We start from the raw sequence: 10996 nt of genomic DNA, 5'->3' as shown, positions 1-10996 counted from the left end.
GTGTGTATATTGTATTTGGTTTGCCTATGTGAGTATTTCTGTCGGATTTAGATCCTCTAAAGTTTAAATTTCACTTTAGAGGGTAAAGTATGATCTTCTACCCTTGAATATTTTCTCTTTCATATTTATTTTTGGTCCTACTTATATAATCAATGGTGAGAGATCACACTTTACTCTCTAAAGTGAAATTCAAACTTTAGAGGATCCAAATCCATTTCTATCTAATTGCTAATTGCCATATTTGTTGTACTTACTTTTGAATGTGTTTGATTACTTGTACTTGCTATTACTAAATTGGTTATTGAATACTAGTTTACTATGATATTGAAAATTAGAGATGCTGAGAGGTGTTGGAAAGAGCTGAAATTTAGTTTGTTTATCCTGTTTGGAATTGGATTAGAAAGAATCCTAGACTTTAACTTTGTGTGATTGGAGGCTAGAATTGCCTAGCAAGTCCATGTAGTTTTACATAGTTTCTATTTGGAATTATTACCTTACTGAGAAACTTCGGGTTCTTAGCCGTTGTGAATTTGTTGATTTTCAGATACAAGACGTGACGCATCTCGTTGAGCATGTAGGATTCCTTGTGGCGAAAGCGAAGACTTGTGTTTTGGATTTTATTTTGTACTTAGATGTTTATTCTCCACTTTGAATATGTATTTGCATATCCCTCTTAGAGGTTTTGATTATGGAGAAACAAGATGTATTTTGGTATATTTTGAGTTGTAATATTGTCTAGTCGGTCTATTTTTGCAGTTCGAGATTAGTTCTATTTATGTATCTTATCTTGGATCTTATGTATATATCTATATATCTTTTGTTTCCGTATCCAACATTTTTACCTTTTAACATTTCAAGTGCAATAAGGGTCTTGTTCATTTATCTTTTCTTTATATGCTCCAAGTTATATTATCTTTCGAATATATGTATGTATCTATTTTATTTTTAAGCGTCGTAATGCCTCACTACATCTAATTTTCGGCTATAGCGTAAGGCTTTATGTGGAGGGTATTATAAAAAATATTTCGTAGTTTAAATGGTATATTTATCACTCACCTTTTTAAAATAGCTTGAGTAGTTGTTTTATATATTGATGTACTCTTTTGTTTATTAAAATGTATAAAAATAATAAGCAATAAAGTTAATTAAAATAAAAAGTGATTTATAATTTAAATAAAAAATTTTAAATTTAAGTTTTGAAAATAATAATACAAATATTTTTATGAATTAATATAATAAAAAATATTTTATAAAAAAATTATACATAATCATTTTTATGTCTTCATTATATATATATATATATATATATATATATAATATAGATAAAAATAAAAGATGAGTAATATATTTATAATTTTTCTTATATTTTTAATCAGTCTTTCTTATATTTTTTATTTAAATATTATTTAATTAATAAAATTATATTTTCTATTTTAAAAATTTTCCCCGAATCTTAGAAACAGATATAACTAAAAGGAATAAATATAAAATATAAAATTTAATAAAACCCAAAAATCCGAAATTTTTTATTCGTGGAACATATATCTCCCCACCTGAAGTGTATGACGTCCGACAGGGACTTCAACTCATGAGTCATGAGTAGAACTTGGTGTCTGAGTCCCCACCCACACAGTAAATAAATTATTAAAAATAATTAATTTTCAAATTTATTTCTTAAAAAATAATTTAAATATATAAATTTATTTGTATAATTATATAAATAATTTATAATATTAGCTTATTAAAATTAATTTTTATAATAAATATAATAAAAATTAAATTTATATATTTTTTATAAAAAAGTTAATCAATAACCTTAATATAAATATTTAATAATTATAAAATTATAAAATACAAAAATTAGAAATAAAACACGAAGCCAACAACGGAAAATGGTAAGTACTAAGTAGAACATTGTAACCTCAATACAATACATAAAAAAACGGAGACAGACACATCTGAAAGAGGGTGTTTCTCTCGCCGATAACAAAGGTACCACACACACTCCCAACTCACAAGAAGAAACAAAGACCTTCAATTCACACTATTTCTAGGGTTTTCTTTCTCTCTACTTCTTCATGAAATGCCATAATGTACATGTATTCTTCTTTTCTTCTGCTAATTCAATCCATTTTATTGTAATCTGTTAGGTTCTCTATAACCTTTCTTACTGCAATTGTTTAATCATTGAACTCTCAATTCAATGATTCATTGAAAAGAAAGGTTAAAGCTCTAATCTTTTTGTGTAGCTCACTCGCTGTTGTAGTCATCATGCGATTCTGTCTGGTTTACCTTGAATGTTGTCCTCTGAAATGTGTCTAATTGAGCTTATTGTTATTGTTTGGTTGTGTTGCTTTGATTGTATGTTCATGGCTCACCAGTCTGAGCTTGTTCTGGTGTTAGCATTAGATTTGTTTAACTTGTGCCACTTTATTTCACGGCTTAATTTGCATGGATTTGAATTGGATTTCTCATTCTACATGGTGGTGGGATTTTTTTTTTTTTTACCCTTTCTTTAAACTCGCTTCTTAGGTTTAATATGTTTCTTTTTTTTGTATGATACTATGAATCACTTAGGTTTGGTAGGAAATATGTCATTTCATATTGAAATCTATTAACTAGTAATTTAAATTACTTTTAGTTATAATTAATAGAGGAGTTAATAAGGGGTAAAGCATGATGTGAGATTGAATATGGGGTTATTTGAAATGTTTGCGAAAGACTTATAAAATTAATGGAGTTATATAGTGTGAAATGACCAAGTTAGGCATTTAAAACGGGGCAGCAGCTTTATAGAATACATTGCATAATGGTATACATATAGTAATTGTTCTTCTATTCTCTTTTTCTTTTTGGAAAGCTTATATACATAACATGGCAGTGTTGTAAGTTGTGCATGTACTGTGTGTGCACCCGGGGCGGGGGACCCCAATGGCAACACCACAACCACAACGTGCTTGCTAGTGTGCCTAGAGAATGGCCAGGCAACGTGCATCTTGCTGTTCAGTGTCTGCAGAAAATGAAAATTTTGCATTTGTTAGATTTTGTATTTACAATTTACACTCAATTTGATGCTACCTTTATTAAGCATGTTGTTTCATTGATTACCTGTGTGTCTTTCTAATCATTATCTTTGACTTCGTGTTTTATCATCATATCATGATGTACTTTGCATTTGTTGGTTAGGTTGATAGCAGGGTTAGAAAGGGGAGAGGAATTTTATGGATTAGATTCAGGGAATCCACAAAAAATTCTGCCTATTCACTTACCCTTAAGAAAATTGTTCATGCCTTATGTAGTTTCTAAACTTTTCTTATTGACTTGCAGTTACCCAACTTCCTCGTAGCTAACAGATAGCTGAGATAGGAATTGTTTTGGCTTTCAGATTACTTCCTCTTCGACTTTCATGATTGTATTAAGTTTTCACTATGAGTGGCACACCTAAGAGATCTCATGAAGATACTCTTCATCCATCTTCAAAGCATCCCCACGATGATTCAAGTACATATTCCAAGTTGGTTTCAACTTCAAATGAATACCATGTGCCTTATGATATAGGTCAGGATTCCCGTGCTGCAAAAGCGCCCCGGACAGAATTCCGTGATGCTGATAGAAAATCTCCTCTTCCTTCAGTGTATCGGATTACATCACTATCAAATGATTCTCATCCGGATCATCCACTTGGTATTGAGAACAAGATAGAGTCAAGGGATTCTAAGGACAACAGAGATTTCCGATTTGAAAATCGTGATTCAAAGATAGAGAAGAAGGATATACATGTTGAAGCTAGAAGGGATGCTCAGAGTGCTAAGAGTGAAAAGGATTTGCGTGTTGAGGGTAGAGGAGATGACAATAAGGATGTCAAATATGACCGGGAGAGTCATAATGAATCAAAAGGTGACAAGACAGAAAAGGATGGCTATGGTATGGTTAGCAGCCATTTGAATTGGAAGGAATCAAAAGATTACCATAGGGGAAAACGATATTCAGATTCACCTAGTCGTAGTTTGGAGACTTGGCAAATGCCACGTAGCAATTCACAAGGACCACTTGAGGCTCGAAAGGAGAGTTCAACAACAAAAGAAAGGGACTACGTGGAAGCTCACGAGGCTGTTGGGGAGAACAAAGTAGACTCTAAAGGTGATGATAGATCTAAAGAAAAAGATAGGAAAGGCAAGGATGTGAAGCATCGGGAATGGGGAGAGAAGGAAAAAGAAAGAAACGATCGTAGAAGCAGTGAAGACGTTAGCAATACAAGTGGTGATGGTAAAGAATCCGCCAAGGAAGACAAAGATGTAGAAAGGTCGGAGAAAGAGAAAAAAGATCATCCAAAAGAGAGAGAAAATTCAAAAGACAGGGAAAAGGATCAGATCAAGAAAGACTCATTGAATGGAATGGATAAAGAGATTCCAAATAATGAGAAGGAACTTGGGGATGGATTGGTTAAATTGCCAGAACAAGAAACTGTGTTACCAGACCAGAAGAAACAAAAAGATGCTGATAGCTGGAAAAATGTTGATCGTGAATCAAAAGAGAAAAAAAAAGAGAGAGATGCTGATTCAGAAGGTGATAAGCCGGATAGACCTGATAAGCGAAATAGAGGCTTTGACAAGGAATCAGATGATGGCTGTGCTGATGTGGAAGGGGCTATAGAGAAGGAGAAGGAGAAGGAACCCTATAATTTCAGTGCCCAGCAACGCAGAAGGATACAACGATCTAGGGGAAGTCCTCAGGTGCCTAACCGAGAGCCTCGTTTCAGATCCCGTTCCGCAGACAATGATGGGTATTTTATTCTTCTACTTCGTTTTTTGTTGCTAGTAAACTTGTTATGGATCTTCTTACTATCATGTGTTTCGTTTACAATAACTTTCAGAGTTTCATCCAGTAGAAGTTTCTTTGTGTTCATTGACTAGTCCTACTTTTATGATGTTTGTAATTCGGGTCAAGAAGTTTTCCTTGAAAAAATAAATTCAATAGAAATTTAAGGATTAGATCTAGTAACTGGCGGTTTATGGCTGACTGATATTGCGCACCATCATATCAGATCTCGATGAATAAAAGCATTTACCTATTTTTATAACAGATCGTATGGTAGGCCATAAATTGGGCGAATAGATAAGATATATCTAATTGATTAAAATATAGAACTTTATGGATATAATAAAAAAGAAAAATAAGATAAATTATGTTGCTGTATTTTCTGATAGTAACTATATCTTGCTAAATATTTTGCAGGTCTCAAGGTATGATGTCATTTTGTTTTACTGGCTTGATCTACAAATGACTACTGAATTTCGCCTTCATGAAATAATGCGGGGGCCAACATGAATTGCTTTGATTGGCTTGTTTCTGTATAGTTTATGATATTTCCTCTGCTTTCATATTTGTGCTTGTTTACACTTTACACTTCTATCTTAATGTCTTCCTTGAGATTATACTATTCTTGTGCGCTAATCAATTGTTGATATCACTTTTCACTGGAATAGAGAAGATTAAAGCTTGATGTTACCCTAGTCTTGCATATCCAATTTATGTAAGTTTCTGGTATTTCAGGTAAAGTAGAGGTTTCATCTGTTGTTTATAAGGTTGGTGATAGTATGCAAGAGCTGATAAAACTGTGGGAGGAATATAAATCATCCGTGTCTCAACTGGAGAAAAATGGTGAAAGTTCTAGTAATGGGCCTACTTTGGAAATTTGTATACCTTCTGATTATGTTACTGCTACAAATCGTCAAGTGAGTCTTTTTTCTTTTTCTTTTATCTCTCTCTCTCTCTCTCTCTCTCTCTCTCTCTCTCTCTCTCTCTCGTTTTTTATTTTTGTGTGTGTTTGGGGGGGAGGGGGGGAGCGGGGGAGAGTTGGTTTGTTAAAATGATGAATGAGACCAATCATTTAATTTCTTTCTTATGGTGGTTGGTGGATTGGGGCCTTTGAAATACATTGCATTGAAGAGTTCCTTCTGTTGATGATGCATTTAGGTATTATGCGCTATTTTTATCTTGTATAGATTTTAAGTAATGGTTTTACTAACTAGTGCCCTTTGTCAAGGTTACCTATGTTGGAATTTTTTTATAGTTTTATCCATTTTTTATACAATAAATGTTTTGAAAACTTGGAACTTTTTAGTCTTCTTACATTCAACACCTTAAGGGGCACTTGTTAGCTAAATCTTTAAGCAAGGTAAATTAATTAAATAATTTGAAAAATGTTGAGGGAATCTTCTACCTCCCTTTTAAATGCAATATTCTATGTTTCACTATATGCCCATTATATTAAGTTATGGTATATTCAAGGCTTGATTAGTTGTAGCTTGATGTCTCCTCTCTAATTGAGCCATTACTATGGTTTCTAGAGGCCTAGCTTTAAATATAGGTGTAGAATAGAGATTCTGAGTCCTGTGAGAACCATACGGCTGAACTTATTATTAGTTCTGCTTCCACAAATGCCATTGTCAAATCCTTTAAATATCATTGATTGTAACTCGTTCATGATCTAATCTAGTCTCTATTAACCTTTAGAGTTAAATATTTAAAAAATGTTGTTTGTCTATTCATCCAGGATGCTCTGAGACATCAATATCCATATTCTGCCAATTATCTGGTACCTTTTGATTCATCTAAATCTTCTTCTGCTTCTTCCATCTGTATCTGACACTGCATGATTTTTTTTTCTTTCGGATCAAGTAGGTATGCCTTATATCTAGAAATCCATAGAGGATTAAGATTCATGTTTGCTAGAGTATATTTCCAACCAAAAAGCCTTAAGTATGAAGTTTCCAAATCGTCTTGAATTGTTCTCAATGTGTTGCACGCTACAGACGCATCTTTTCAGACCTTTCTTTTCCAGCAGTTGTGTTGTGGAGCAGGGGGTTTCATATGATGTCATGTTAATGATTCGATGAGATAAAAGTGTTTTATTTGCTTTTTTGCCGTTTCTCTTTATATGTCTGTAAGGTTTAGACATGGGATGCTTTTGAATATGCTTTTCTCATTGATGCTATAGCATATCTGAGTGAATTGCATTATTATTATACTCAGGTCAGAGGTGGCCAGCTTTGGGGGACCGATGTATACACATATGACTCGGATCTTGTTGCTGGTATGTGCCTTTTCAGAAAGGATACAGTTAGATTTTTCTTACAAATGACAAGAGGTGATATGTTCAACTGATGTTCCAATCTTGTTGCACAGTTCTCATGCACACAGGTTACTGTCGCCCAACAGCTTCTCCGCCTCATGCAGCCATACAAGAGTTGCGTGCAACTATCCGAGTGCTTCCTCCACAAGATTGTAAGCCATCCGGCTTAGATTTTTGTTTTTGAAGCTTTATTTTGTTAATCTAAAGATGGTATTATGTATGAATATCAGGCTATACCTCCACATTGAGAAACAATGTAAGATCCCGAGCTTGGGGTGCAGCAATTGGTTGTAGTTATCGAGTTGAACGGTGTTGCATTGTGAAGGTAGTATCAGAAGCTATACAATCTTCTTTTGTCCTTTGCAATTTTCCCCCATGAAGTTATCTGATCTTTTTCTTACAGTTTCACATGCTTTAGATGGCATATTAATCACATTTTTTCGTAATGAATATAATTACTTTTTTTCTTTAGTCTCATGTATTTTTAGAAAGTTGACGGTGTCTTGCATGTATACTTCTATTACTGTCTTAATATCTTGTTAAATCTTCTATTGAGGACATTGTCTTTTTGATGGAAAAAGTAATGTGTTTGGTATGCACATATGTTCATCTGACATATGTTATGTGCACAAGCATTTACATGGTCTTAATGTTCATTTTGTTGGTTTCCAGAAAGGGGGTGGAACTATAGATCTTGAACCTTGCCTTACCTATACTTCAACCATTGAGCCCACCCTTGCTCCGGTGGCTGTTGAACGGACAATAACTACCAGGGCAGCAGCTTCGGTATGTCTGGCTTCTTTTAACAATCAAACTCTTACAGTGCAGAATTTGATAATTATTAGATATTTTAGATTGTTATCCATAGCTTCTTTGTTTATGCAATTCATTTATGGACCTGTTGAAGCTTGTTTTGATTCTCTTATATATGTACTTTCAGGGATCAGCTTTCTAAGTTGCCATATATATGGATTGTTCATTTTTTTTTTCTAGATCAAAGTGATTTCAAAAGAATTTCACGTTTGATTGAAGTCTGAGATTTGTTTTGCTAACCTAGTTGCTACCATCTTACAAGTTGGTCCCTTATCTTTTCAGAATGCTTTGCGACAGCAAAGATTTGTTCGAGAAGTCACAATACAGTACAACCTCTGCAATGAGCCCTGGTATGCTACCATTCGGATCTTTTGTTTTGCAGCGTATATAAACAGTAGAAATCCCAATTGTGTTATTTTGGTATATTTCAAGAATATATCAGCCTTAAACAATGCAAGGTGGATAAGATTGCAGAATTTCAGATCCTAAATTATACTTGGGATGCAACATGTCTATTTTGCTGATAACTTCATTTTAATTTTTACATTTATCCATACTCATTGATTGAATATTCATGATCACCAGGACCAAATATAGCATAAGCATTGTTGCTGACAAAGGTCTTAAAAAACCACTCTACACGTCTGCTCGTTTGAAGAAGGGGGAAGTCTTGTATTTGGAGACACATTTTTATAGGTATTTTTGACATGGTAGTTTTGCAAGAAGGCTTCATTATTTGATTCTTTTTTCTCTCTCTCTTTTTTTTTAAAAGAAAAATAATAAAATAAAAAAGAAGCCATTATAATTGGTAAATGTCCTACTCACATGCAACAGGAATGTGCTTATAAATATGAAAACCATGTTGGACAAAATTTCTGTGTTACCACTACCAGTGTTATTTCCATTTATAGTTGAACGAAGAATCCATGATTATGTCTTGACAAGTATTAATCTGTTTCGATGAGAGGCCTTAGTGAAGTTAAGAAACTTCCCATTGGTTTTTCTTTAATCGAGTCATCATCCTTTTTTTTTTTTTTTGGTGCAGATATGAGCTTTGTTTTTCTGGAGAGAAAATGGTCAAGGCTACACCAACAACTCCATTGCGCGACGCAGGAACAGAGAAGTCTCAGAATCACCACCACCACCACTCTGCGATTGGTGAAAAACATGATGGTGATAATGTCATGATTGAGGCATTCCGTTGGTCTCGTTGTAAGAAGCCTCTGCCCCAGAAGGTGATGCGCACCATTGGCATCCCTCTGCCGCCTGAACATGTTGAGGTATTTTCAATCCTCTCTTTGATTGCTTTACTCTTGCATGTACGTAAGATCCGTAGAATTTTGTCCTCTCAATTGTGTAATTTAGATATAACTAATTGAGAAATGCATAAATATAAGAATAAGAAGAATAAGAAGAGGGAAAAGTGGGAGAAAAAAGAGAAAAAAAATCATGTAGGAGGAGGGAGGAGGAGGAAGAAGAATGCAGTTTCTGAAGGGAAAAGAACATTGATTTTTTGGTTCTTTTTGGACATTTGGTTGGGAGTTTGCTTGAAAAGTTACTTGTTCACCTAGCACCATTTGATCATTTATACTATTTTTTACCGAAATCGGCCATCAATAGCATATAATTGAATAATCCTTGTTTCTGTAACGAATACATTATATTGATTTTCAAATATATAAAAAGTATAGCAAACTATTTTGGATTGACATGAAATTTTTTAAAATTGATTTATAACATATAAACTAATCTAAGTTTATTTATTCTTTTTTGAAAAAATTACACGAACAACAAATTATTTAACAGCATAACATTTACTTAAATTAACACTAGTGTTATTTGATCCCAACTATAGAATTCTTTTTTATTTCGATACACTGACAGTTAAAACGTCTTACTCAGTCATTCAATCACATCCGTCTTTCGAATGACCATTTACGTAATCACATGGTTAGTGTAAAATGTAGTTATTTTTGATGTGACATTATGTAATTAGATGTACATGTAAAACTGATTAATACGATAGGGGATCAAAATTAAATTCAAGTCACAATATTAAGGACTTTAATCTTAATCAAATAAGGAAATATTCATATAATAATAGTAATCACGTTAACTAACTGATTATATGTGATATTCCTTGATATTCTAAGATATAGTTGTGGTATTATATTATTATATATTATATATATATACTATTTTTCAGAAAACTTGCACTGTCTAATTAGGTACTGGAGGATAATTTGGACTGGGAAGATGTGCAATGGTCACAAACTGGTGTATGGATTGCAGGAAAGGAATATACACTTGCAAGGGCGCATTTCTTGTCAATGAATTAGTTCTATTTTACCCACGAATGGATTAGTTCATTACTAATTTCTTATTATTTATTTTATGGATATTGTGTTGGGTTGATGTAATAGGTTTATTCTCGTACCTTGAGATATTGTCTTCTCTTTTCTTGTAACTAAAGCTGTTGTATTTTATGGGGCATGGCTATTGATCTTAAATCAAATATGTAGTAGTTTAATTATGCATATTTTGTTTCCCTATGTCTATATTAAATATAAATTTAAAGAATATTGTCACTTGAAAAGAAGCAAAAGGCATGAACCTCACTGATTACAGATTGAAACTGTAACCAAACGACCCCCAAAGGAATTGGAAAAATTGTCTTAAAGAAACAGATAGATGTAATGAATTAAGCAGATGGCATAACATTATGACTATGTAAATGATGAATATACGCAGTTATCTTTTTCTTTTTCATTTTGATTAAAACACAATGAACTAAATGAAAATTTGATAATAATTTGAAATACAAGCTCTATTTTGCTCTAGTTAGTGTGGCGGTTTCAACATTCATTTTTTAGGACTTCATTTTTCCTTTTTGTTGTAGTTAAGGATTGAGTTTAAACTTTAAACACATGGAAAATTCTTGATGGAACAATTTAATGTTTTCTTTTACTTTTAAATTTTTTAGTCAGTAAATTGCTTCCTCTTTAAAATGGCGTTTTTGAGGGGGTGTGGAGGGGGATCTAAATCTTA

At 33.0% G+C, this 10996-nt stretch overlaps 1 protein-coding gene across 1 annotated transcript; it reads left to right on the top strand.

The window, feature by feature from the left end:
• The first annotated feature begins 1875 nt into the window (after window positions 1-1875).
• LOC112711098 (uncharacterized) lies at window positions 1876-10485 on the top strand. Its single transcript, XM_025763653.3, has 12 exons — window positions 1876-1992; window positions 3328-4783; window positions 5236-5243; window positions 5554-5735; window positions 7036-7096; window positions 7189-7287; window positions 7366-7460; window positions 7808-7921; window positions 8231-8298; window positions 8534-8644; window positions 8994-9228; window positions 10177-10485. Exons 2-12 carry the CDS (start codon window positions 3429-3431, stop codon window positions 10285-10287), a joined length of 2439 nt encoding a protein of 812 aa, XP_025619438.1. The 5' UTR covers window positions 1876-1992; window positions 3328-3428; the 3' UTR covers window positions 10288-10485.
• The last annotated feature ends 511 nt before the right edge of the window (window positions 10486-10996 follow it).

This window comes from Arachis hypogaea, chromosome 9 (assembly GCF_003086295.3).
Source record: "Arachis hypogaea cultivar Tifrunner chromosome 9, arahy.Tifrunner.gnm2.J5K5, whole genome shotgun sequence".
NCBI classification, from domain to species: Eukaryota; Viridiplantae; Streptophyta; class Magnoliopsida; order Fabales; family Fabaceae; genus Arachis; species Arachis hypogaea.
Note: the sequence above shows the minus strand (reverse complement) of the source record. Positions and strands in the feature narration are given on the sequence as shown.

What these genes read in the sequence shown, in the direction of transcription:
- LOC112711098 (XM_025763653.3), top strand. Translation starts at nt 3,429, where the DNA reads ATGAGTGGCACACCTAAGAGATCTCATGAAGATACTCTTCATCCATCT. An exon ending in TGACTCGGATCTTGTTGCTG is followed by an intron (nt 7,097 to 7,188) that starts GTATGTGCCTTT and finishes CTTGTTGCACAG; the next exon opens with TTCTCATGCACACAGGTTAC. An exon ending in AACGGTGTTGCATTGTGAAG is followed by an intron (nt 7,461 to 7,807) that starts GTAGTATCAGAA and finishes GTTGGTTTCCAG; the next exon opens with AAAGGGGGTGGAACTATAGA.